Raw genomic sequence first — 27,279 nt, forward strand, 5'->3', positions numbered from 1 at the left:
CCAGCCAAAAAATCCTAGTGGTCATCTGAGATCAATGGTCTCTCAAACATGAACTCTGTATCCCCTTAACGTAAGCTGATGAGGGCCAGGGAGGTGGAGAGGAAAATGCAGGACCCGCAGCTTCCAGCCTGGCTGGCCCCAGGTCAGTTTTGTCCAAGTCCTACATCCTTACGGTTTCTCTTGGTTACCATGACCACAAGCATCCCCTCAAATTGTGTGTGTGGAGGGGAGTGGGGTGTTTAAGAACACTCAGTAGTTCATTTTAAATTAACTACAATAAACTGGAGAGGACACTGTCTGATAAGCTGCTAGAGAAAGACGAAGACAAGTGTGAGATCGATCGATCGGCTGACTATATTGACAAGATACTGATTGGTTACATGTTGAAGAAAACATACAATACAAAATACAGAAAAAGTTGGTTCCATCCCCTCCCTCTCCCCCCCCTTGCCCACCCTCCCCAAATACTCATCATCGTGATTTGGTCAGAACAGGGCTCAGAGCCACAGGTCAGGGTGACCTAGGGTGGAGGGGTCAGGGGCAATCAATGGGGGTGTGGCTGTCATGATGATGCTGCCGTAATGCTGCGGTTTCTCTCCCAGCTGGGAGTTGGGCGGGGAGGGGGCTGCAGCCTGATGACAGCCAGCTGTGGGAAGAGCTGCCTGTCCCTTCCCCGGTCCAGGGCCTGCCCACTGCCCTGGACCAAGACCACTCCCAACAAGGTAAGGATGTGGGTGCCCTTGTGGAGCCTGCTCTCCAACAAGAGGGAAACAAGGGGGTAACTGCTTAACCCCCAGCCCCACAGACAAGGCGGGCACTGGAGCACGTGGCTACTACCAGCAGAGGAGAGGAGGAGAGCAGTAGAAAGGGGGAGGAGGGGGAAGTGGGAAGAGCAGAAGATCATATATATTAAAAAAGTGACTTAAGACTTAAAACTGAATTAGTATTTGTACAGAAAGGTGCAGGTGGAATAACTCCCTCCGGTCTAGGATCAAAGTTACTCGGAGAAATCATGGACCCCTCCCCTGCCCCCAGCTGTGGCCCGAGTCGTTGTTAAGTGCGATTGGTTAGAATGGATTCCAGTCGGGTCATTCAGGCGGAGAAGTGGGGGGCAGTGATAGGCAAGGGGGGCTCAGTTGCTGCAGCACTGGCTCCTGCTGGCTGGGTTGTTCTCCTGGAGGTCCACGCCTCGGTTTCGGCCTGGAGCACCAGCTGCATTCTGAGGCTCATTCTTGGGAAGCTTCTTAGCTGTTTGGGAGACACGAGGAAAATGCTTCAGTGGAGCCACCCTGATACTCTCTCCTAACTGCTTTGCCACCACCCCATCCCATCCGTGACAGCTAGCACATGAAGGGCTCTCCGGGCAGCAAGTGCATTCATTGTGTCTTGGGAAAGGAAGCAAAGTGAAGTTAAAGAACTTTCCCCAGGGTCAGGGTTGTGGTCATGCCTACAATCCCAGCACTTGGGATGTTGAGACATGAAAGATCAAGAGTTCAAGGCCTTCCTGACTACATATACAGGCCTTGTCTCAAAAGAAAAAAAAAAAAAAAGAACTTTCCCAAGGCCATGGAGCTAAAAAGTGGTAGGATAACTCCAGAGCTAAATGACCCCAAAATCCTAAGAAAGGGTAGGGAATAACAAAGGCAGATTCTAAAAATGGGAACATGCTAAAGGTCAGGGAGTAAAGGGTTGAAACTTGGGCTTTAGAAACTTCTGGGGAGAACTACTGAATCAGATTTAAAATGGTTAAAAGTTACGCTGGAGAAGGCACCCCCATCACAACCCACTAGAGAACAGCACACAAGAATTATGCCCTTGGAGGTGACGAGATGGGAAAGAGAGGAAAGTTACCTATTGCCATGAAAATTTCATTCACATTCATTGCAGTCTTTGCGGAAGTCTCCATGAACAGCAAACTGTTGTCATCTGCATAGGCTTGTGCTTCCTGATTCAATGGAGGTGAGAAAGAGAGGGCAGGAAGAAAACATGAGTAGTTGGCAGGGAAGAGGGTCCAGGATAAAAGTATGTCCTTTATATACACTAGAGCTCACTGAACAAGGGCAAGGGTTTTCAGTCCTAAGGTTTCCTTGTTCCTTCCAAGTTCTCTCAAAACATCTCCACATCAGCCCAGGTTGCCCCACACACATCACATCTCAGCTCACGCATATCAACAGCTGTTTGTTTGTTTTGTTTTTATTCATTCAGACTTTCCTAGGTTCAACCTTCCCTTCTTGTTTCAAAAGACTGAAGCTGGGAAATACAGGGAAGTTCTATTACCAAGAAACTTGCACATTTGGACAAAAGCATAAGCATACATGGGCATTTCTATTCTTCAACTATTACAACTTAGAATCCACTAGCGAGGGACTGGCAAAAACAAAATGATACTCAGTATGAATAGCATTATGCCCATCTATGAGAAGAGAGGGATTCACAAGTACATGTGCACTTCTAGAAAGACAGGCAGCAGAGGAAGGAGAGGTTAAAGAGACTTAAATTTTATCCCATATTTTCTTAGATGATGTACATTTCTACTATGTACATGAGTTATATGAGAAAAAAAACACCTGTAATTTTCTAGTAGGTGGTTTATAAGACAAAAGCACAAACTTTACCTAACATGCACATAGCCCCCTCCCCATGCATGCGTCACGAGTGGACAGGAGAGGAGAGGAGCCCGTTGCCCTGCACCTGGCCCTTTCCACAGCCCCAAGCATCCTGTGGAGGCCTCCTGCAGCTGGCATCTCCCCACCTGGAACTCCACGGCTCTCTTGTTGGCCAAGTCTGCCTTGTTACCCGCGAGTGCAATGACGATGTTGGGGCTGGCCTGCCTCTGTAACTCCTTCACCCAGTTCTTGGCCCGTGCAAAAGTATCCTGAGGAGAAAGGGCCAGAACGTCAAAGAGACACAGTGAAGCTCAGGCTGTCTCAGCTAAGCTATCTGAGATGTCATCCTTAAAGATTCTGGTCGGCAGAGGAAAACTGCTCATGCCCCACCCAAGTACCCCAAGAACAGAGGACGGAGAGGTCTGAAATGGGGGACTTTATAACTCAAAGATGAAGGGCAGAGAAAGAAGGAAAGGAAAATCTTTACTGTGTTGGTGATGTCATAGACCACGATGGCAGCTTGGGCCCCCCGATAGTACATGGGGGCCAGGCTGTGATACCGCTCCTGTCCAGCTGTGTCCCAGATCTCGAACTTGACTGTTGTATCGTCTAAGCAGACAGTCTGTGTGAGGAAGGCCGCTGTAAGAGAGAAAGTGGTGTCACCCGGTAAGTTAGAGTCCACCCCTACATATTTTCAGAGGCTCCTAGCCTCTGGCCCTTAGAAGTCTGTTAGTGAGATGGGCACACAAAAGTTCAGGACCCAGGAGCCACAGCAGGCCTGCTCATGGGCGTCCGTGGGGCTGTGTGGGGGCCTGGGGACAATGGGGACTGCATGGGATGTCAGTGTGGCCAGGGGAAGACATTTTCTAAAGAATGCAGCAAAGGGCAGGAGAGGGAAGGTCCAAGGCAACCCTGACACCAAGGACAGAGGGCAAGGACCCCATCCCTCTCCCCCCCTCCTCCTCCCATCTTTCAGTGGAAAGAATCCAGCTGAAGACATACTCGGGTCATGGTGTTGCTGGATTTCATGTGCGCACTCCCTGGCTTAGCTATGCCAGGGAAGTCAAGTCCACTTTGTGCCAATGCCGGGCTAAAGCTGGATAGCCAGCTTCCCCGTCAACCCTGCCACCAACAGACACTCCAGCTAGCACCTCCCCCTGCTCACCCGCATGCAGCTCTACACCACCACCCCACCCTGCGGCTGGATCCCAGAGACCATACGTGAGGCAAGGGAACACAGGCGCCTGTGCATATGTGCTCCAGGGGAAGAGTCCCAGAGCTGGAACATACAGCAGGGAGGAGTCCCACTGCCCTGCACCCAGCACAGGGTACCCACACAGCTTTGTAGAAAGCTGCTTTCCGTGTCTACTCTTCCTGCCTACTGAGCAGCCGGGACACCACCCCACTTCCCCCTCTCCGGCTTCTGACCCAGCTGCTGAGGAGGCAGCAGGAAGACTGCTGAGGTGGCCCGTTTTCGCTTCCAGCTGCCGGGAAACCTCCTACCAACCAAGAGAATAAAGAAGGGACGACTCAAGTCCAGGGTTAGCCCTGGCCTCTTGAGGTTTCCATTGGCTGAGGCAAAAGGCTGAGTCCAGACTCTTTCTCATATCCTAAATGCTGATCAGTGGGGAATCAACAGCGTGCTCTGAGCTCCAGGAATGGGTAATGGTCAAACTCAGAAATGCCAACCCATCGGCCAGCTATGCGTCACCAGGCCACTCGCACTCTGAAAAGCAGGAGAGGCCAGGGCACACGCACGGCCCCACACAGTTAGAAGGACCTCGGGGATCTACAGCCAGCCTCTCCACCTGAGGCTGTCCAATGGAAGAGGTCCGGCCAAGGCCACACAAATAATAGAGGCTGAACCAGGACAGGAAGCCAGTTTGTACTTTCCAGATAACTCCTAGGAGCTTGTCTCAGCAAACATGGGTTTGAGGAAGAAGCACTGACACCCCAGATGGATTTAGTCTCTGTGCCGAGGCAGCTGCTCCCCTCCTTAATGTCAAGGCATCTCTCTAGCCTTCCTGACCCCGTGTGCCTACTCACCTCCAATTGTGCTCTCCTGGTACTCGTGGAACTGGCCCTTGACAAAACGAAGGACGAGGCTGGACTTGCCTACTGCAGACTCCCCCAGGAGGACCAGCTTGAACTGACAGATCTTGTTCCCAGCCGCTGGTCCATTGGGTCGTGCTGTGCCTCCCCGACCCGCCATGGCCCCCTGCTCTATAGTGGTACCAGTGAGTGTGGGGGGAGGTGCTATACAAAGAGGCACTTAGTGGGGAGGGGGCCTCCAACTGCAAGAGAAAAGGGGGGGGAAGGAAGTTAGTTTTGGAACTGTTCTGGGAGGCCCTTCCTAAACCACAGGGCAGCCCTCTGGGTCCTCCCTGGTGACCTGTGTGACACTCGGGGACAGGATAGACTAGATACCTCCTTACTCCACTGCAGCCATATAGTACAGAGCAGAGCGGCCTCCCAACTTTAAAACCATGCTTCTGACCAAACACTCTGACTTTCCAATCTCGAATACATACATTCACTTACAGATAAATAGGACGGGAATGGCTGTATTGTAGACTGCTGAGTCAAGTCCACAAGCCCCCCACCCCCCCTGCCAAATGGGGGTCCAGGAAGACACTAGAATTTAGGTCAACAAGCAACGAGTTTGTAGTATTGTACAAAGGCTACAGCCTGCTCTGGGCAGAGCTGGAGTGTGGGGGGAAGGTGGGTAAGGGCACAGGGAGTCCTGACAGCTCCTCAGATAAGGGACTTGTGGGTGCTCAGGGACCAGGGCCTGGCTGGAACAAGAGGTTAATAAAATGGCCATGCTCCCGTCACCTCTTTCTCCATCTGAGGCTGACCGTGCACCACTGTGCATAGGAATCAAAGTAGTGTTCCTCAGCCTCCTTCCCCCGTCCTCTCATTCTGGATGGGCCAGAAGTCTCACACGCATTAAAAAACAAAACACACACTCAAGCCAGAGCTCTGCTGGCAGTTAAGACTGGCTGCCAATTTTCCCTTTTAAATAGAGACCTTGATTCCTTTCTCTCCTGGCAGAGGCAGGGGGGTGACACAGAAAAAGAGTGAGGGGCAGTATGGGGAGGAATGGAGGCAAACGTGGGGCACTAAGACAAGTACCCCCAGCAGCTGTGCTCCAACCCCAGCTTCTCAGTCACTCAGCAAGTGATGGCTTCAGATATTCAAGGGTTTTTTGTTTTGTTTTGTTTTCTGGTGCTAGTACTAGGGCTTGAACTCAGAGCCTGGCCACTGTCCCTCTGTGTTCAAGGTTAGCACTCTGCCTCTTTGAGCCACAGTTCCACATTTGAGGTGTGTGTGTGTGTGGTTATTAGAGATCAGAGTCTCACTAAAGTTCTTTCCCTAGGCTGGCTTTGAACTGAGATCCTCAGATCTCAGCCTCCTGAGAAACTAGGATAATAGGCGTGAGCCATGGGCGCTCAGTAGTTCAAGCCATTTGCAAGTTTTGGAATTGCTAGGACTGCAAAAAGGAGCCTATTCTCCAGAAACCTCTAGGAGACTTACACCAAAAGATACCAGAACATACACAGAACACATGTTTTTCAAATGAGTACTCCGAGTAAGTATTAAGATGAATACACAGGGCACTAGTGGCTCACACCTGTAATCCTAACTACTCAGGAGGCTGAGAACTAAGGATCACAATTCAAAGCCAGTCTGAGCAGGAAAGGCCGTGATTCTCTTATCTCTAATCTCTAATTCTCTTATCTCTAATCAACGACCAAAGAAGCCAGAAGTGGAGCTGTGGCTCAAGTGGTTGATCGCTATAGCCTAGAGCACAAAAGCTCAGAGATAGCACCCAGGCGCTGAGTTCAAGCCCCAGAACTGGCACACATATGCACAAGACCTGAAGATTTGATTCAATATGTGGACTTAAGATGGGAAAAGACAATTGTGGTATTCAGTGGACATTATGTGGACAACAACCTATGACACTTGTGTGCAGGGATGGGTTGGGGAAACTGTGGGAAAGCGAAAAGGATAATATTGTCCAAAAAAGAGCAATGTACTCATTACCTGACTTATGAAATGGCAACCCATCTGTATAACATCTCAATAGTAACAATAAAATTAAATTTTAAAAAAAGATGAAGAAGTTTTTATTAGACTGCCCTTAGCCTAAGTCTATACAGGAGGTATCTTTGGAAGAGACCCCAGGGAGAACCCTGCTCTGCCCCTGAGCAAGAAGAGTGCCTTCTTTTCCAGCCAAGAGACAGGGAAGTGAATGGACAGGGGAGTGTCTGTGACTGCAAGCTGCTGAAGGCAAAGGGCCTGCTCTATTCAGCCTCAAATCCTTTTCACATCCAAGTTCTCCCAGCAACTCATTTAATAAGTGAGCTTCAGGAAGAATGATTCACCACCAGGAACAAGGGTTTCCTTTCTGGGCAGTACCAAAGGGAAAGAGCTTTGAAATGAGAGCCACCTCTTCCCCAAAAGCACAAGGAGGAAGGAAGAATGGTGTGTGTGTGTGTGTGTGTGTGTGTGTTTTGTGTGTCTCCCTGGAAGGAAGAATGGTGTGTGTGTGTGTGTGTGTTTTGTGTGTCTCCCTGGAAGGAAGAATGGTGTGTGTGTGTGTGTGTGTTTTGTGTGTCTCCCTGGAAGGAAGAATGGTGTGTGTGTGTGTGTTTTGTGTGTCTCCCTGGAAGGAAGAATGGTGTGTGTGTGTGTGTTTTGTGTGTCTCCCTAACAAGTAACACCATTTAAATATGTCACAGTTAAAGACACTTTCTCATCCTATCCCAGTCAAGGAAGAGGCAGGTCAGTCCTTCGTGCTTCATCAAAGGCCTTCCTCACAATGTCTACCTATATTCTAGAACTCAGAGTGGTTGTTGAAGGAAACAATTTTTAAAAACCATTAACATGGGCCTGGGAATGTGGCCTAGTGGTAAAGTGCTCGCCTCATATACATGAAGCCCTGGGTTTGATTCCTCAGCACCACGTATATACAAAAAAGCCAGAAGTGGTGCTGTGGCTCAAGTGGCAGGCTGCTAGCCTTGGGCAAAAAGAAGCCATGGACAGTGCTCAGGCCCTGAGTCCACACCCCAGGACTGGCAACAAAAACGAAACAAACAAATAAAAACCATTAACATTTACTGATAGCATAACCAGTATCTCCTGTAAGCTTTCAAACCTCCCCATTTTTACAGACAAGAATCTGACACTCAGTAGTAAATGGCCAGTTCAAGGCCATACAGCATATAAGTGACACAACTAGGATGCAAACTCAGATTCCTGGGGCTGGGAATATGGCCTAGTGGCAAGAGTGCTTGTCCTGTATACATGAAGCTCTGGGTTTGATTCCTCAGCACCACATATATAGAAAAGGCCAGATGTGGCGCTGTGGCTCAAGTTGGCAGAGTGCTAGCCTTGAGCAAAAAGAAGCCAGGGACAGTGCTCAGGCCCTGAGTCTCAAGCCCCAGGACTGGCAAAAACAAAACAAAACAAAAAACTGGGGTTCCTGTACTTTGAGGACAAGTTATTCCCTCCCACTCCCCTGCTGGGGAAGAACAAGGAAGGCAACGCACACCCTCTGTGTTTGGTTTTGAGTAGCTGCAGCACCTTGGCTGGTACAGCAAGGTCTGGTTCTAGTGACAATCACAGTGAGCTTGCAGTCCCCATCCTCCCCGAAGCAGGAGGAGCCTTAGGGCCAATCAGGGTTAAGGCCATAGAGGGAAAACTAGAACGGAATTACAAGTTAGTTATTACCATGAGTACATGTGACACATAATCTTAGCTGGGCAGTGAGTGTGGCTGGGACACTAGAGGAAGTATAAAGCAGTGAAGGGGACAGGAAAGCAAGTCACCGATTCCAAAAAAGCAAAGCAAAGCTGGGGAAGCAGGGCTACTAGCCTGGGCAGCAACCAACACCTACAGGCTGAGAAAAACACAGCACATCGGGATCTCACCTAGTCAGTGGGCTTCCAAACCGGCCCAGACAGAATGAGGAGTTGCATCAGCTGCCTGGAGCCCTTACAGGTTTGCAGCGGGGTCTGCTAGCTGCCTGTGCCACTGAAGCACAGACAGGTCTCCTGCAGCTGGCACAAAGCAAATGAGCGCACAGCTTTGGGCATCACAGGATGTGAGTGCCTCATGTTTCTGAGTCACCTTGGAGAAGCCACCTGAGCTGAGTCTTAGCAGGGTTACTAGTGATGGGGTGTGCCAGCGGTCAGGACAGTGTCTGCCAAGGGTCTTGCACACATACTGTTGAACAAACAGCAGTTACCAGCATTGACATGGCTATTTATAATACCTTTGCAAAGACTCTGGCATCACAAGGAACTGCTCTACCTGGCTGGTCCAAACTGGCTACTGACACGTTCTGCCTGGTCACTGATCCTGCCTTCCACCTGAGCAGGCAGACACAGCACTTTTTACGGTCTGTTGCCTCGTGGTTTTCCTGGCTCTGTTCAGTGATCACATGAGCAGAAATGTCCAACCTTCAGACAATAAAGCACTGAAGAAGATAATCTTTACCATGAAGGACACACAGAATATGAGGATGTCTAAGACCCAGAGCCCAGAAAGCCTTATACCTGCCCCTCCCAAGACTGGGCAAGCAAAGACATACTTTTGGCAGGTGGTAAAGGGAATGGATTTATGTTCTGAGCTATCCTGCCTACTAAGGGGAGGAATCTTTCCTCTTGAAAAGTAGCAAAAATTATCTGCTATAGATCAAGTGACACAATTGTAAGTTTTAAAAAATATATAGTAAGGTGGGTGCTGGTGGCTCGTGTCTATAATCTTAGCTACTCAGGAGGGTGAGATCTAAGGATTGTGGTTCAAAGCCAACCTGGGCAGAAAAGTCCTTGAGACTCTTACCTCCAATAAACTACTCAGAAAAAGCCAGAGGTGGCATACTGTGGCTCAAGTGGTAGCCTTTAGCAAAAGAAGCTATGGACAGTGCCTAGGCCCTGAGTTCAAGCCCAGTACAGGCACAGAAGAAAGAAAAGAGAGAGACAGACAGAAAGAAAGAGAGAGACACACACACACACAGAGAAAGGGAGGGAGGGAGGGAAGAAGGAAAGAAGGAAAGAAGGAAAGAAGGAAGGAAGGAAGGAAGGAAGGAAGGAAGGAAGGAAGGAAGGGAGGGAGGGAGGGAGGGAGGGAGGGAGGGAGGGAGGGAGCGAGGGAGGGAGGGAGCGAGGGAGGGAAGGAAGGAAGGAAGGACAGGTGGGCAAAATGGTCTTAGGGTTAAAAATCAAATTCTTAAGAACCCAAAGCTGCTACAGACATAGAGTAGACCAAAGAACACCTCTCCCCCACCCCAGTTTCCACTCACTATAGCTTGAGGCCAAAAGAAGACAAATTAGAGGCCACCAAAAATGGGCACCAGTTCTGATACCGTCTTCCACAGGAAAGGGGAGAAGGTGCAAACACTCAGGCCACCCCTATTCAGTGTGCCTTTTCCCACAATGCCCACAAAAGGAAAAGGGCATTGGGATCTAAGCTCCTAAACACTCCAGCTCTGTGCGCAAGCACTTTGGGGGCCAAGAGTGGACAAGAGAGGAAGAAAAAATAGGACACTGTTCCCTTCCTCTGGCCACTCCAGGAGTTTCCTGAACTCTGGCCACTCCAAGAGAGTGTGTCTTAAACTGTTTTCATCAGAATCACCAGGATAGGATTAGGTCTTTAAGGCCCTTTTAAAGCTCCTTGGTTAACGAGTCAAAGCTGGTAAACTGGCCTTTAGTGTAATAAACCTGCCGCTTGTTGGACCTTTAACCTCCATTAGAAAATAACCCTGACCAACTAATCTTAGAATTTCTAGAAGTCAAGTCCAGAACTCAATGTTCTTAAAAAAAATAGGTTCCCCTAAGTGTTTTTAAATAGCTGATTTAAGTATGAGAGCTTCAGCTGATACAGGAAAGAGTCAAGAGTGCAAGAGAGAAAGGCACTCTCTGATTTTTGCTGTGGATAATACAGGTCATGGAATGAGATGGGAGGCTTGCTTTCACAAGCCAAACTTCCAAGATACCAGATGCAATTGGAATGTCACCCCTCCTCCACCCCCATTAGACAGCTCACCTTTCTCTTCTCTACCTCATGCAGTCACCCACTTCATATTGTTGGCCCTTCCTGGTGAAAGGGCCAGTAATTCCAGCTGCTGGGTGTCTCTTGTACTTCCTGTTTGCTTTAGAGATTTCCTCTAGCTGTGAGCGCACATAGCCTGGGTAGTGAGCTGATTAGGGAAGCCAGACTGTTGGCTGAAGGATGGGTGGAGCCTCCCTTAAGGTTAGCAAGGGTGGCCCTAAGAACCAAGAGGCCCAGTGCAGGCTTCGAGGGAGGCGTTCTGGACTTACACTTCAGCTATACTTTACTCTGGGGGGAAAAAACACAACAAAGCATATTTCTGAACAAGAGTATTTAAGAATAAATATGAATATTTAATAAGAGTTGAGAAGGTGGCTGAATTCTGTGACCAGTTACCATAAAGAGAAGGAAACGAGGGGCACAGCAGGAAAGGTAGGGGCACAGCAGGAAAGGTAATTAGGTTCAAAGACTAAGGTGCAAGACATTACAAGAAAGGTGGGGAACCAGCTGAGTGGGGAGATGACTGACCCAGAGCCAGTCCTCCCAGGGGAAAGCCACCACACAAGCACAGGCCGGCCTCCCAACAGGTGTGCCCTGGCTTCCAAGCCAGAGGAAAGAAGAATGTGAGGCCACGCCAGCCACCACAAGGCGCCCCATTCCTTCCCGGGCATGACAGGCAGGTTAGGAGACTGTTGGTCAGTGGGGAGACCTTGGCCAAGTCACACAGTATTATCAGCCTCAGTTCCATATCTATCATTTAAAACCAATTGCACTGGTTGTTGTAAATGTTAAGTGGGACAACACAGTATTCGGCACAGTACTGGGCTAAAGGTAGGGTTGCAACAACAACAGCTGGTACTACACCATTACTCTAGAGGCAGTTCATCAGCTTTGACTTGTTGGTTATCAGAGCTTTTTTAAAAGGGCCTATAGCTGGGCGCTGGTGACTCACGCCTGCAATTCTAAGGCTGAGATCTGAGGATACCGGTTTGAAGCCAGCCCAGGCAAAGAAAGTCTGTGAGACTCTTATCTCCAATCAACAATCAGAAAACCAGAAGTGGAGCCCTGGCTCAAAGTGGTAGAGTGCTAGCCTTGTGCAGAAAAGCTCAGGGACAGCACCCAGGCCCTGACCCAGGCCCTGAGTTCAAGCCCCACAACCAACAGAAAAAAAGTGGTGGGGTGGGGGGCCTAATTCTATTCTCACCAATTACAGACAAAGAAGTGAAGGCAAAGTCAGGTCACTTATCTAGATCACACAGTGTACAACCAAGCCTCCCAACTTAGGTAAGGCTCCCCTATCAGAGATGGTAAAATTCAAGAATGTTATCAAAGTTATCATCTACTAAGAATAATGAAGACTCAATCTCCCATGTATGCATTAATAACATATGGATTTCACTTAGGAAACATGAGTTTCTTCTTCTTCCCTCTCTCCCTCTTCCCCTCCTCCCTCCCAGGAAATATTTAGGTTTGAACTCATGCTTTAGAGCTCTCTATCACTTAAGCCTGTCCCAGCTATTCTTGCTTTAGTTTTGCTCAGTTTTCCCAGATAAGAGTCTGGAATTTTTGCTGGGAGCCAGTCCTTGATTAATCTACCACTACACACAGCTTATTTATGGAGAGATGGTCTTAATAACCTTGTCCTTCCAAGGGGAAAAAAAAATCCACCATGCCTGACTGAAACATGGATTTCTAACACATACCACCCCCCACCCCCAAATAACAACAAAAAAACACACTTCCAGGGTTGGAGGTATGGCTTAATGGTAGAGTACATAACTAGAAAACACAAAGCTTTGAGTTCAAAATCTCAGTATCAATAACAAGATAACATTGCTAAATGTAAAAGTTCTACATCTTGGTTTGGGAGGCAGATAAATGGATATATACAGAAGTAAAAATCTAGTCTGCTGTAAGAATTATCAATTTTACTCAGGGCTTCCAGCTCTCTATCATTTAAACTACAAACTTGTAAATAAACCTCCTTGTACACATAAGTTACATGTCATTTAAAAGGTTAGAGAAGAAGATAGGGGGGATGGGAATATGACCTAGTGGCAGAGTACTTGCCTCGTATATATGAAGCCCTGGGTTTGATTCCTCAGCACTACATATATAGAAAAAGCCAGAAAAAAAAAAAAAAAAGCCAGAAGTGGCGCTGTGGCTCAAGTGGCAGAGTGCTAGCCTTGAGCAAAAAGAAACCAGGGACAGTGCTCAGGCCCTGAGTTCAAGCCCTAGGACTGGCAAAAAAAAAAAAAAAAAAAAAAAAAAAGGATAGGCCTTGGTAGTTTGTGCCTGTAGTCCTAGCTGTTCATGAGGCTGAGATCTGAGGATCAAAGTTTGAAGACAGCCTAGGCAGGAAAGTCCATGAGACTCTTATGTCCAATTAACCAGCAAAAGCCAAGAGTGGAGCTGTGGTTCAAGTGGTAGAGCAAGGACTAGCCTTGAGCACAAAAATTCAGGGACAGTGCCCAGGCCCTGAGTTCAAGCCCCAGGACTGGCCAAAAAAAAAATGAAGTTGTTTAAACTTTTCTTAAGTAAGTAATCCAATGAGGAAAATGAAATTACAGTGGTATGGTGCTCTACACTGCCCCCAGCGAAGACTAGGTGTAGAAGGGAAAGAGGTTCAGGGCAGGTCTGGAAACCTGAGACAAACCCAGGCTGAGAGCTGGGGATGCTCTTCTACCAGCAAGTGGGCGAGTCAGGGAGTGAAGCAGGGGAGGAAAGGAGTATTGCCTTTACGCCACCATAGATGACTTTCAAAGAGATCCCCCCAAAAGGACACTCGGGGTGAGCTAGGTCCCTGACCACTGGGTACAATGAGGCCCCTTGGAGACTCCAGGAGCCCCAGCCAAGCCACAAACCCTATCACCACTTGACAAGCGGCAAGGGAGAAGGGGCGCCACAGCACTTAAACCTGGAAGTACAATAACAAGTGTCAAGGCTGAATCTGGAGCTTCACCGGAGGCCAGCAGGATAGAGCACGGCTGGCTCCCAGCCCTTTCCCTCCCATGGAAGGCCTGCTGGGCCACTTGGGCAGATCCCCAGCTTCCCACAGCCCTGCCCCAGCAAGGCCAAGAAACCCTTTCCTGACCACGGAGATGCTTTCTCAGCTCTCCCTGGCAGAGGGTTCCCTGGAGAGGCCCAGAAGGAAGCAGAGTCAGTGCTAACTTTCAGGAGAGGATGGAGACCTCCAGTGTCTACTCCCTCTCTCCCTACACCCAGAGGGAAGAGGACACGCCATGCGTCTGCTGACATGGCTTGGTCAGTGTGGTCAGCCTGCACTGTCCAGGAAGAGCCTCACGACTCATGGGCAGGTGGAGGATTTTTCAGTCAGTAGTCCTGTGGGATCATGGGGCTTGGGTGGTGGGGTGGCGAGGCAGGCCAATGACAGGGGACTGCCCGCAGCCGCACCAGGCAAGGCTGGTCCTGACCAGATCCCGAGAGACACAAGGACACCGATGAAACTATTCAGAACAGAGCCCGACAGCCAATCCCATACACCTCAGTTGGTTAGGCTGTATTAGATTTTCAATTTGCAATGTGGTACTTTGGGCAGAACAGACCCAAACACATATCCAGGCACAGGGCGTGGGAGATGAAGATGCAGCTGCGCACCAGCTCACATTCTACAAGCCAGCTCTTCCTTTGCCAGAGCGAGGTGGGATACTAAGAAGAGAGCTGGAGGGGCTGAGAATATGGCCTAGTGGCAAGAGCGCTTGCCTCCTACACATAAAGCTCTAGGTTCGATTCCCCAGCACCACATATATGGAAAACGTCCAGAAGGGGCGCTGTGGCTCAGGTGGCAGAGTGTTAGCCTTGAGCGGAAAGAAGCCAGGGACAGTGCTCAGGCCCTGAGTCCAAGGCCCAGGACTGGCCAAAAAAAAAAAAAAAAAAAGAAGAGAGCTGGAGCCAGGCACCAGTGGCTCATGCTTGTAATCCTAGCTACTCAGAAAGCTGAGATCTGAGGATCACAGTTCGAAGCCAGCCCAGGCAGGAAAGTCTGTGTGACTCGTATCTCCAATAGATTACTCAGAAAAAGCTGGAAGTGGCGCTGTGGCTCAAGTGGAAGAGTGCTAGCCTTGAGTAAAGAAAAGCTCAGGGACAGTGCCCAAGCCTTAAGTTCAAGCCCAGGACTCGCAAAGAAAGACAGAAGAAGAGAGCTGGCCACAGAAGGTGCTTCCCTGGTCCCTACCCACACCTGCTGCCGTCCCAGGGTGAAGCCTGTGCCATCTGCATGCCAGTGAGGACAGATGTGATTCCTGCTGACTCACGAGCCTCACAACTACTCTGTATCTGCATTTTGTTTTGTCTGAAATAGTGCCCCACTGTGATGGCCTACAATGTACAGTATAACCCAGACTGGCCTAGAACTTACAATTACCCTGCCTCTGCTTCCAAGTGCTGGATTATAGTGTGTACCACAACGCCCAGCTCCCTGTATCTGTGTTACTTGTACAGTTACAACTTACTTAAGACATTACCAACAAGAATGTCATCAGTGCAAGGCTTGTCTTCCTCTGTCTCGGGAGGGGCTCTGCAGGGACCAGGAGTGCCAGCCAGGACAGCTGCCACTTCTGCTGCCGCCCAAAGCCAAGGACTCCCAGAACCCCTGCTGAAAGTCAGTCACCAGCAGCACCTGTTCCTCCAGCCACATACACTAACAACTGACACCTCTCACAAACCCTTCCTGTCTGTACAAACAACCAGAAAAAGCCAGTGTTAACCACTGCCCTCTTTTGTTTCACCCTTAGCTCCCAGGCAGCAGGGTGGGATCTGAGAGGAGAGCCAGGGTAAGGAGAGCTGGTCAGAGGCTGCCCACCTAACGAGAACAAGGTCAAAGTTCTCACTGTGAGCTATGTGGGACAGCCTACAAGCTGAAGCATAGTTATTTTACCACAGACTTTTCTTTCTTCATTTTTATTTTGTCAGTCCTGGGGCTTGAACTCAGGGCCTGGGCACTGTCTCTGGCTTCTTTTTTGCTCAAGGCTCAAGCACTCTACCTCCTGAACCACAGCGCCACTTCCGGCTTTTTCTGCAGTGCTGAGGAATCAAACCCAGGGCTTCATGCATGCTAGGCAAGCACTCTACCACTAGGTCACATTCCCAACCCTCTTTCTTCATTTTTGCTGAACAAAAACAAAGAATGATTCTAGGTGAAGAAATCAAGCAATAAATATGTCTAAATAAGTTTTAATAAATTAATCACACTACTGCTTCCCCAAATTGTCACAAAGTTACTGTAGGTGACAAAAAGCTTGGGGAACTGGGGACTTAAAGGCTGGAAGTGAAAAGGCTAGAGAACCTAAGGGGCAAGGTTATGTGTGAAAAGGACCACAATACAAAATCCCCGAAGACTGAGCTGTGAGTTTCCTTTGTTTTAATTGTGCCTAGATCAAGTGAGACACAAATGTGGTGAACCAGGCACAAGATCTAGATAAGCCTGGGTAGGTTTGCCAAGCAGATGGAGGGTGAAAGCTTGCTTAAACATTCACCCATTCCCCCCAGGCTGGACTTGTGTTGTGCCCTAACACAATTCTTCACCATGAAAGAGAGGGACTAGCACCCAATTTCCCAGCATGTAGGAGTCTTAGCAAAGTGCTGCCCCACAGAAATGCTCAGCACTGTTCACTGGCCAAGGAAAGCTCTGCTCCTTCCTAGAAATTAACTGCAGGCATCTTCCTCAGTATTCTCTCCCCCGGAGAAGGGGGCCCAGGGAAAGTGCAGGTGAAAGAAATGTGCCGAGATGTCTGAGCAGGAGGCCTGAGAGCCACTGCCCCTCCTGCTTGTTTCCTAGAAGACTCTTGTCAACATCCCAATCTTGACTTCTCAGAGATGCTCCTAAATGCCACAAGAACAGGGGAGAAAAGTGCCACCCTCTCATAACTCTGCATTTTGTTGAAAACCCCCAACCAAGGCAAAATATAGCCCCTTAACAAATAAAGGGCCTGCAATATGAAGCACCTTAAGCCCTTATGCCCTTCCTTCCATCTCCAAGCCCCTTTCAGGAAAGGGAAGTAGTTGGTTGAGGAGAGGGGGAGGGGACTACATAAGGCAGCTGAGGAAGAAACCAGAGTTCCTTTTAAAAACTAGGCTGAAAATGCTAGAGGTTTGGAAACTGGCGTCATTTATCACCACAGTCCAAGCATCCCAGAGAGCAACGTGATGACTAGGAGAACAGCCAGGCTGGGGAGACTTCTGAAGAACCATCTGAAGGGGACACTCATGGAGCTACAAATAGAAAGCAAGAAGCTTGTAAGCCAATTCCCGTTAAGATCCAGAGTTTGCATTCCAGCAGGGCTTGAGTTACAGGTCTTCAGAGAGTGACAGTACCACGGAAGGATTCAGTGATTCAGTATCAAGCCTAAAGTGACAGTCCACCCTTGGCCTGCCTAGAGCCACAAACTTTCTCAAAGAGGACATCTTTTTCTGAATGGCAGCAAAACACATGGGATTGCACATGGAATCCCCCACCCAGAGCCCAGGAAGAACTGGCTAGAAAACTTAGCACTTGAAACAGAATGATTCCCTCAGCCTGCCGTGGTTCTCACAGAGTGGCTCCCAGACAACTACTTCTCCACCTTCCCCAGCTCTAGGATTAAACCATCATAAGGAAAACGTTGAACTTATCCACATAACGCCCTATCAGCACACTGGAGAGAAAAACGCTTGGTAAAAAGGCAGCGGCCTTGGAAAGACAGCAATTAGTGGACAGGAAATACACAAGAGCATCTTATAGTGCCAAAAAGTAAGGAAGTGCTCAAAATACAAAACAGAAAAGTTCATAACAATGTGGGGGAGGAGGTAGGTCAAAGGGAGCTGAGAGCAACTAACGGTCAGAGCTAGAACAACTGGAGCAATAAAAGAAAGGGCTACTGAACTAAAAACCAATGTATAAAAGAAATGTCTGTGAGTTAAAACTGACTTAAAGGGCTGGGGATATAGCCTAGTGGCAAGAGTGCCTGCCTCGGATACACGAGGCCCTAGGTTCGATTCCCCAGCACCACATATACAGAAAACGGCCAGAAGCGGCGCTGTGGCTCAAGAGGCAGAGTGCTAGCCTTGAGCGGGAAGAAGCCAGGGACAGTGCTCAGGCCCTGAGTCCAAGGCCCAGGACTGGCCAAAAAAAAAAAAAAACTGACTTAAAAATAACGGCATAAGGGGCTGGGAATATGGCCTAGTGGCAAGAGTGCTTGACTCATATACATGAAGCCCTGGGTTCGATTCCCCAGCACCACATATATAGAAAACGGCCAGAAGTGGCACTGTGGCTCAGTGGCAGAGTGCTAGCCTTGAGCAAAAAGAAGCCAGGAACAGTGCTCAGGCCCTGAGTCCATCCAAGGTCCAGAACTGGCAAAAAAAAAAAAAAAATGGCATAAATAAATGAGGGAGAACAGACAAAGCTGTCAGTACTCATGTCGATAAGTCTGGGTTAGATATATCCTTCTACTCTTAGAATATGAAGAGGGGGTAGTTTACAGCAAACACATTTGACTATCACCTCAGCCAAGTGACCAAAGTTGACACATACTGTGATACTGTCACATTGATTAGATGTACCCTTGATACAGTGATGAAAAGGACACTTAAAGCTGGGTAGAGTAGTGTACACCTGTAATCCCAGTTACTCAAGAGGAGCAGACAGGATAATGTGGAATTGGAGATCCTATCTCAAAGACAAAAAGCAGAAGGGCTAGGGTATGGTTCAAGTAACAGAGCACCTACCTAACATTCTGATAACATGCACGCACACTCCAGGCCTTCCCTTCAATCTCCAGGAACCCAATGAAGAAAATGGCACTTTACCTCTGACTCATTCTCCCAAACCCTCTTAATCTTAGTCAATTATGAGAAAAGCATCAAACAAATCCCAACGGAGGGACACTGGGCAAAATACCTGACCAGTGTTCTCTAAATTGCCAAGGTCAGCATCCTGAGGAGTGTAAGGAGCAGAGGTGACAATTAAATATAGCATGGGCTCCCAGAACAGAAAAAGGACAGCAGGTAGAATCTACGGAAATCTGAAGGAAGTCCCGGGGGAAATTCGGGGCAGGGCCTAGTTATAAGGAAAAAAAAAAATCTCTATAACTATCCCTATAACTAAAAAATCTTCATAACTTTTTTTTTTTTTTTTTTTTTTGGCCTGGGCCTCAAACTCAAGCCCTGAGCACTGTCCCTGGCTTCTTTTTGCTCAAGGCTAGCACTCTGCCACTTGAGTCACAGTGACACTTCTGGCCATTTTCTATATATGTGGTGCTGGGGAATCGAACCCAGGACTTCATGTATACGAGGCAAGCACTCTTGCCACTAGGCCATATTCCCAGCCCATCTTCATAACTATTTGGAAAGGAAAAGTTCATTAAAAAAAAAAAAAAAAAGCAGGGCTGGGGATATAGCCTAGTGGCAAGAGTGCCTGCCTCGGATACACGAGGCCCTAGGTTCGATTCCCCAGCACCACATATACAGAAAACGGCCAGAAGTGGCGCTGTGGCTCAAGTGGCAGAGTGCTAGCCTTGAGCGGGAAGAAGCCAGAGACAGTGCTCAGGCCCTGAGTCCAGGGCCAGGCCCAGAGTCAGGGCCTGAGTCCAGGACTGGCCAAAAAAAAAAAAAAAAAGCCAGGCACCAGTGGCTCACACCTGTAATCCTAGCTACTTAAGAGGCTGAGATCTGAGGATTGCAGTTCAAAGCCATCCCTGGCAGGAAAGTCCATGAAACTCTTATCTCCAATTAACCACCAGAAAACCAGAAGTGGCGCTGTTGGTCAAATGGTAGAGTGCTAGCCTTGAGCTGAAAAGTTCAAGGACAGCACCCAGGCCCAAAGTTCAAGCCCCATGACCACCAACAACAACAACAAAGGCAGGGGGCTAATGTTGTGACAAGATCACAAACTCACATTTCCTGAAGACAAGTTAATTTGACATGGGATTTGTGTAAGAAGGAGGTGGGAAGGCAGGCTAGTGAACTCCAGACTCAAGTCTTGAGGTGAGCAGACACGGGCACCCCAATACCATAGGATAGGGGCAGGGAGTTTAGAAGCCAACCTACAGAATACTCACAGGGTAGCTGCTCTCACCAGGTACTGCTGCCTCTACTTTCTTTTCTCATTTGAATGTTAGTGCTGGGGATAGAACTCGGGCCTCGCACATCGTAGGCAAGCACTCTATTACCGGGGTTTCACAGCTAGCCCTGCCACCATTTGCTCAAGACCAACCTTGCTGTCCAGAATGAACCCCATGCAGACATGCAGATTAATGCCCACGGACCAGCGTGAAATTCACTTCTATTGATCCTTGCTAAGTGCTGGCCAGGGGTCAGTGCTACCTCACCAAGCACAATAGCAGAGGCACAGCATGTTCTGTCCTACAACCAGACACACTTGCTGGTCACCTAGGCTGTGGCCAGCCAGGCCACGCCCACCTCTCCTACTAAACACTTCACTGGAAATGGAGATTTGGAGAGCTCTACTTCGTGGGGATTTGGTGCTCTCACAATAATTCTACCTATCTGCTCCGCTCAGTTAGCAACTTTCTGGAGGGCTCAAGCTTGGAAGTGGAGATGTTTGGTCCAAGCCGGGGAAAGCAGCGTGGAAGGAAGTAGACAGGCAGAGGCTTCCGGGCATGTTTAGAAGTCAGCTCTTCCCTCTGACAGCTCCAGTGGGGAACCTACCACGCTCACTACAATACCTGCTACTGCTCACAAAGATAAAAAAAAGAGATGACCTGTGACCCTAAAGGGCTCCTACACCAGAGGAAGTGGAAAGGCTGGCTCCCTAGCCAGCCATAAGAAGAAAGTTCATGCAGAAGAACCCTTATCTTTCTGAGCTAAGGAAAGCTTCCAAGAGGAAGTGACGTTCAAGCTGAGTATTGACAGGAAAGTAGGAAGTAGCAGGTAAGGTGAACGACAGCCCTTGCAATCACTCAGCCCAGAGATGGGGTGAGGAGAATGATACTGCGCAGTGATGCGAGCAGACTTGTACTTCTAACCCTTGCTCTGCCCCTTCCTGCATGGCTCCTTACTGGAACCGAAGAAGCTGAAGCACAGGCCCCAACGTCTGCCGTTGTGAAGATGACATGAGGAGGCTCACGTCTAAGAAGAGTGTTGGGCACATCAACACAAAGCTTAGGTTTAGCTTTATTATGTATTACTGTGCCTGTACACAGAAGAGGTATTTACTCTAGAAATTAATGTCTCCTAGTGTTAGGCTATTAATGCAGAGGACACTTTAAAAAAGTACTCTATTTGTTGGGTGCCAGTGGCTCACACCTGTAATCCTAGCTACTCAGGAGGCTGAGATCTGAGGACCATGGTTCAAAACCAGCCCGGGTAGGAAAGTCAATGAGACTCTTATCTCCAATTAGCCACCAACAGTGGAGTTTTGGCTCAAGTGGTAGAGCATTAGCCTTGAGCAAAAAAACTCAGGGACAGCGCCCTGGTCCTCCTGAATTCAAGCCCAGGACTGGCACAAGGGGAAAAAGAATTCTCCATCAAAAAAAAATTTTTTTTGTCAGATGTGGGGCTTGAACTCAGGGCTTGAACTTTTTGTTCAAGGCTAGTGCTTTATAACTTTGAGCCATAGCACTACTTCAGTTTGTTGAGCAGTTAATTGGAGGTAAGAGTCTCACAGGGACCTCTCTGCCCAGGCTCCAAACAGGGACCCTGAGATCGCAGCCTCCTCGCAGCTAGGATTACTGGCACCTGGTTAAAAAAATTATTTTCCCTTCTTTTTTATGATACTAGGGTTTGAAGTCAAGGCTTCATATTTGCTAGCAAATGTTCTACCACCAGAGCCACACTTCCAGCTCAACTGCCAAGGTCTTTGAAAGTACTAATACCTAGATATGGGAACATCTTAATTTATGAACCCTACCTGAAGCAGTGCTTCTCAAAGTGCTCCAAAAAAAGGACCCAGAGTTTTGGCTGGGAGTGTAGTTCAGTGGTACAACGTGCCTAGTGAGTGAGAGGCCCTGGGCTCAGGCTTCAATCCCCACTTAGTGCCAAAAAAAATTAAAAATACCCTAACCCCAGTCAGGGAGAGGAAATTCAAATCCCAGGAATCTCAGAGTCAAATCCAAAGCACTCTGCTATAACCAAAATATTGTCCTCAAGCTTCCTGTTTTGCTTAAATTCATGCAAACGTTGCACTGACGTTGCACTGCAATCTACAATTGATACGAGATGGCTTTAATAGAAATGCTCAGATTAAGACTGACGTGCCTAGAAGATGCAAAGACCTCACTTAATCTATGGCTGTGAGAATTCACAGCACAGAACCTAACCTCGGTGGTATCTGAGAATCCCGCTGGGAGAAGTACAGTGATTGCCTTAGTGTTTCCCTCTGAAAAATGGGAACACAACTCCACTCAATCCTGTTCAATGTCTGCAACCAGACATGTGAAACCATCAAGTAAAGTATCAGATTTCATGGCAGACATTTGCTACTGATGCTGAGTCAGAATTCTGGGGATGAATTATGATATGCTTTCTAAACCTAACCTACTCACCAGAGGCAAATGCTATATTGTGAGGATCTAATTTGTACCTGGTACTGGACTAGCTCTTTTAGACTTTGTTTCAAATTCTGAAAGAGATTTCATATCTCCTTTTTACTGGAACAAACAGGTTCAGTGAGGTCAAGTAACAAATCCAGGGTCACACAAGTGTTAAGCAAAGGAGTAAAGACAAGAATTCAGGTTCAGCTGACTCCAGACTCTAATGCCTTCTTCCACTTGTACTGCCTCTCTGGTTATTGGATAAAGGTTATAAGAGGGTTCTAAGAAGTACCTACTGAATAGGGCTGAATTTAAATGTATGATCTTGCCCTGTTTCCATGTAAATTCTACTGAGGAGGTTCTGGTGAAGAGCTACATTCCTCTCACTTGCAAGCTGTAGGCAAAGGGGAATCAGAGAGCCAATCACAGCCTAGCTCTGTTGGTTCCTGACCCACCCACTCAGCCCTGTGGACCCTCTATCCACCCACTTTTACTTTCATTTTCTAGTCCTCAAGACTTTCAGGTTTCCAGGAAATTAATTAATGGCATACAGAATTAACAGATATGAACAAATCCTTGGGTCTTAGAGAGTACTAGCTTGGGAATGTCATGGCCTCCAGAAGCAAAGCAAAAGGGCTCAAAGAAGAGGTTAGGAACTGGGGACATTACTCTTTTGCTTAGCATGGGTGAGGCCTGGGTTCAATCCCAAGAAATGAGCAAGGGAGCCAGGCAAGGACCACTAGCTCATATCTGTAATCCTAACTGCTCAGGAGCTAAGAGTAGAGGGTTAAAGCCAGCCTAGGCAGACAAGTCAGCAAAGCTCTATCTCCACTTAACCAGCAAAAGAAACATGGACTGGAGGCTTGGTCAAGTGGTAGAGTACTAGCTGTGAGCAAAAAAGCCAAGCCAGAGTATGAGGTCCCAGAGTGGAGTGGGGTGGGGGAGACAGAGGTGAACAAGGAAAGGAGGGAGTGATGAAGGGAGTTAGTTGTGAGAGAGGGGAGGGAAGAAAACAAAAGCAAAAGAGGAAAGCCAAGGATAAGAAAGGCTAAGAGTGAGCACGTGTGCCCCTGCTCACTTGGCCTGCATGTTCATGCATTGAGCAAGCACAATAGACTTAGAAGAGGACCTGCTATCAGGGAAAATGAGGTTACATATGATCCCAAGTCCTAAGCCATGACCAGATCATTCTGGAACTGTACAGTCTTAGGTAAGCCACCATCTCTAAAGTAGGGAGACAAATCCCACTATCTCCAGGACACTTGTAAGGAATGTGTGCAAAAAGAGCTTTGTAACTTTATTAAGGCTTATAAGAATTGTTCTAAGTCACAGTCTTCCTAAAGAATAAAGACAGAAGAAGTGGGCTAGGAATAGGGCCTAGTGGCAAGAGTGCTTGCCTTATATACATGAAGCCCTGGGTTCAATTCCTCAGCACCATATATATAGAAAACGGCCAGGGCTGGGGATATGGCCTAGTGACAAGAGTGCTTGCCTCGTAAACATGAGGCCCTGGGTTCAATTCCCCAGCACCACATATACAGAAAATGGCCAGAAGTGGCGCTGTGGCTCAAGTGGCAGAGTGCTAGCCTTGAGCAAAAAGGAAGGCAGGGACAGTGCTCAGGCCCTGAGCCCAGGTCCCAGGACTGGCCAAAAAAAAAGAAAAAAAAAAAAAAAAACGGCCAGAAGTGGCACGGTGGCTCAAGTGGCAGAATGCTAGCCTTGAGCAAAAAGAAGCCAGGGACAGTCCTCAGGCCCTGAGTTCAAGGCCCAGCACTGGCCAAAAAAAAAAAAAAAAGAAGATAGAAGAAGGAAGGAGAAACTCAGTCTCAGTAAGGAGGGACTTCCATCCCCCATGGCCTTCCCTCCTCTTGCAGAACTGTGTCAGATGTCTGTCTATCAGGTATCTATAATTTCTGAATGCCGGTAATGTCTTCAGAGCTGGAGCTCTGATGCCTTCCTTGATTCTCTGAGAGTGTCTCCTCCTAAAGCTTGTTTCAGAGTTAGAGCTAGAAGAGTACATCTTAGACCAAGGAGAGAAGGGCCCCTCAGATGACCCACCACATCCCAGAACTCCCAAAGAACTCCGTAAATCCCCATCCATTCCTGAAGAGGTAAGTCTAGCAGAGATCAAAGGCTGGTGAGCAGTTAGGCCTCTCTGATCCTCAGAGGCACATTCTGATTAGAGAAAGTAGGATAGCTAAAGGAGTCTCCAGTGAACTCTTAGTAAGAATTTTGTTGTTGTACAGTAAAATGAAGTAAATGTATAACAGGTCTAACCCAAAATATTGTACGAATTACAGCTAGGTATGTAGGTATAGCCCTGTAATCCCAGCTAAGTAGGAAGCAGAGGTAGGAGGATCAAAGATAAGAGGCCTATCCTGGGGGGATGGGGAGAGGGAAGCACCAGATCCTGACCTGAAAAATAAAGCAAAGCAAAAAGGGGTAGTGGCATAGCTCAAGAGGTAGAGCACTTGCCTATCAAACTCCAGTATCACAAATACATACATACATACACACACACACACACACTAGATACTATTAATTATTCAGAAGTAGTCAAAAAGGTCTCAAAGTACGCTAGGTACCAGTGATTCAAACTACTCAGGAGACTGAGATCTGGAACACAGTGGTTCAAGGCCAGCCCTAGCTGAAAACTCTGCCAAACTCCATCTCCAAAATAACCAAGCATGCCCTGCGTTCAAACCCCGGTACTGGAGAAAACTATAACTTTTACAGGTAGCATCCAAGGGTAGTGGAGGTGGCTCAGAACACTGAAGAGCTACAGAAATTTCCAAGGACTGTATAGCTCTCCCTCCTTTTACTGTGTACAGCAAGTCAGTCCTAGCCTCAGGGTCAAGCTATTCCTCAGAAAGGTTGTCTCTGGCCTGTACTTTGGCCACAAGACAAAAGAACCCTCCAGCTTGTTCTGAGATAGCAGCCACTTCACACACTGTAAGTCCTAAGCAACACAGAGGATCATGCATCAGTTGAGTTGGGGAAAACAGAACTTTCTAACAAGTACAGAGATTCCTTTGCTTACAAAAATTACCAAGTGGCCCTGTGGCTCAAGTGGTAGAGCAGTAGCCTTGAGCTGAAGAGCTCAGGAACAGCACCCAGGCCCAGAGTTCAAGCCCCACACAAACAAAAAAAAAAAAGAGAGAAAGAAAAGGAAGAAAAAAATTAGCACATTCAGGACCCAGAGCTGTCACCGAGATCTCAGATTGACTCCCATGTAATAAATACAAGCCTCAAAGGGACTGGAGAAAAATCCTGGTGGAACAGACCTGTTGCTCAGGTGAACAGTGTGTACATTTTTGGAGGTGGGAAAGACATAGCCCCCTCAATTCCTGTTTCCTCATGTTTGGTCTTATTTCGCCCCCCTATAGATCAGCAGACCGAAGTCTCAGGAGCAGTTCCTCTGCAGAGGCTTGGAAACCACTCACATGCTCTAGGAAGGACAGGGCTGAGCCTGGAGCAAGGGGGGGGAGGGAAGGGGAGGAGAAGTGAGGGGAGGGGAGGGCAGAGAGAAGATAATGAATGGGCAGATCCTCTGTGATCTGTAGCTAGGATTGAGCAAACCTCAGCTAAATTCTTCAGAGGCAGGAAGAGAGATACACACATTCAGAGACCAACTTAACTAGATACAGGGCCAGGGCTGGGAAAACAGGGAGCAAAACAGAAGACAGCTGATGGCTAACAAGTGACCCAGAATTTAAACTCTGCTGAGGTCCTGGCTGGCTCCGTGGCTCGGGGAAGGAGGGAGCAGTGCGAGCGCATACTTCTGTGCCTGTGGAACGGTCTTACCCAGGGCTGCCCCTCCCCCGCCGCCTAAAGGAAACTGAGACAAAAATTCTTCCAGGGCTGGAGGGGACAACAGCTTCTGGGTGAAATACGGCGACGGATAGTCTTCCCCGCTACCTCTGAAGGAGAAGGGAGACAGGTCCCTTCACACCCGGCAAAGATCCTCCAATTCTAGGGGCGCGGAACTTAGGGTCCCCTTCTCCCACAACTAGACTGGACAGGCCGGAGGAGAGCCACAGAGGTTTCCCAAAGGCTCACAAAGGACAGGTAAGCAAAGGGAAGAAGGGCTCTTCCTTTGGCCCGACGCCTGGGGAGCCCCTAAAGAGGGGGCTACGGGTCGGGGGAGGGGTCAGTGTCCCTCTGGGCTGGGGTTGGGCAGGAGGAAGGGGTGCCCCGGAGAGGCTTTAAAGCAAACGAGACCCTAGTTCTGGGACAGGCACACTCACCGCGGCTCCGGGGCAGCAGAGTTACTTGGGGCCGGGGCTCGCACAAGACTCCGCTCCTCTTCCCCCCCGGCGGTGTCCCAGGCTCCGGCCTCCACTTCCGCCTTTCAGCCGCTCCGGATCCGGATCTCCACCTCCGCCCCGCCCCTCCATACTCCCAGGTGACTGACAGGACCCACAGGCCAATGGGAGGCACTCTTGGCCGACTCACAAGCGACGCCGGTGGGGGGCGCTGAAGATCAGGGCGAGATCACGCAAGGGATGGCGGGACTTGTAGTCTTCGGGGCGGGGAGGAGCCGGTGGCTGCTTGGCACAGGGGCTCAGGGTGGAGCCGGCTGCCGGCGGGGTGGAGACCGGCCTAGCCTGCTAACCGCATCACGGTTCCTGGAGCCCCAAGGGAAGGCGAGTGGCAGAGTGCCGGGTTAGGGCATAGAGATGTGTGTGCAGAACTGAGAAAGAAATGCATAATCTCAGATGACCACGTGGACCAGTCCTGTACCCTCGCTAACCCGGAGAAGACCCAGTCCACACTGGCCCTTCGTGGCCAGTTGGCTCAGGGAGCCCGATTGTTGGGGTCGTTCTTTGGGGAAAGGCGATGGAAGCCATAATAGGGTGTGTTTTATGGAGGATATTAGGTGAAATCAAAGGGAGAGCTTTTGCCACTCCCATACCATAATCCTCCCTACTTTGGCTCAACTCCCAAACACACCAGGACCCTCTCCCCTTCCCCCCTCACCTCCAACCAGAACTGGGTCTTCTCTCCATCCATCATACAGAGTAGTACCGCTCCTTCCACCCTGTATGGATCAGGTCTGTTTCAGTTCCTTCTGATCCCCTCAGTACAGGATCAGAACCACTTCTGCTTCTGTCCCAACTTCT

The 27,279-nt window shown here is 48.7% G+C and overlaps 1 protein-coding gene across 1 annotated transcript; it reads right to left on the reverse strand.

Annotated features, from left to right (window-relative positions):
* Positions 1–331: 331 nt before the first annotated feature.
* Positions 332–26,553, reverse strand: Rab5c (RAB5C, member RAS oncogene family). Its single transcript, XM_048365416.1, has 6 exons — positions 26,404–26,553; positions 4,653–4,900; positions 3,094–3,245; positions 2,753–2,875; positions 1,852–1,945; positions 332–1,248 (listed from the first exon to the last, which is right to left on the reverse strand). The coding sequence occupies exons 2-6, from the start codon at positions 4,816–4,818 to the stop codon at positions 1,133–1,135; spliced, it is 651 nt and encodes a 216-aa protein (XP_048221373.1). The 5' UTR covers positions 4,819–4,900; positions 26,404–26,553; the 3' UTR covers positions 332–1,132.
* Positions 26,554–27,279: the final 726 nt, after the last annotated feature.

Source organism: Perognathus longimembris, chromosome 17, assembly GCF_023159225.1.
Source record: "Perognathus longimembris pacificus isolate PPM17 chromosome 17, ASM2315922v1, whole genome shotgun sequence".
Classification (NCBI taxonomy): Eukaryota; Metazoa; Chordata; class Mammalia; order Rodentia; family Heteromyidae; genus Perognathus; species Perognathus longimembris.

What these genes read in the sequence shown, in the direction of transcription:
- Rab5c (XM_048365416.1), bottom strand. Translation starts at nt 4,818, where the DNA reads ATGGCGGGTCGGGGAGGCACAGCACGACCCAATGGACCAGCGGCTGGG. An exon ending in CCAGGAGAGCACAATTGGAG is followed by an intron (nt 3,246 to 4,652) that starts GTGAGTAGGCAC and finishes TCTCTCTTACAG; the next exon opens with CGGCCTTCCTCACACAGACT. An exon ending in TCTATGACATCACCAACACA is followed by an intron (nt 2,876 to 3,093) that starts GTAAAGATTTTC and finishes CTTTCTCCTCAG; the next exon opens with GATACTTTTGCACGGGCCAA.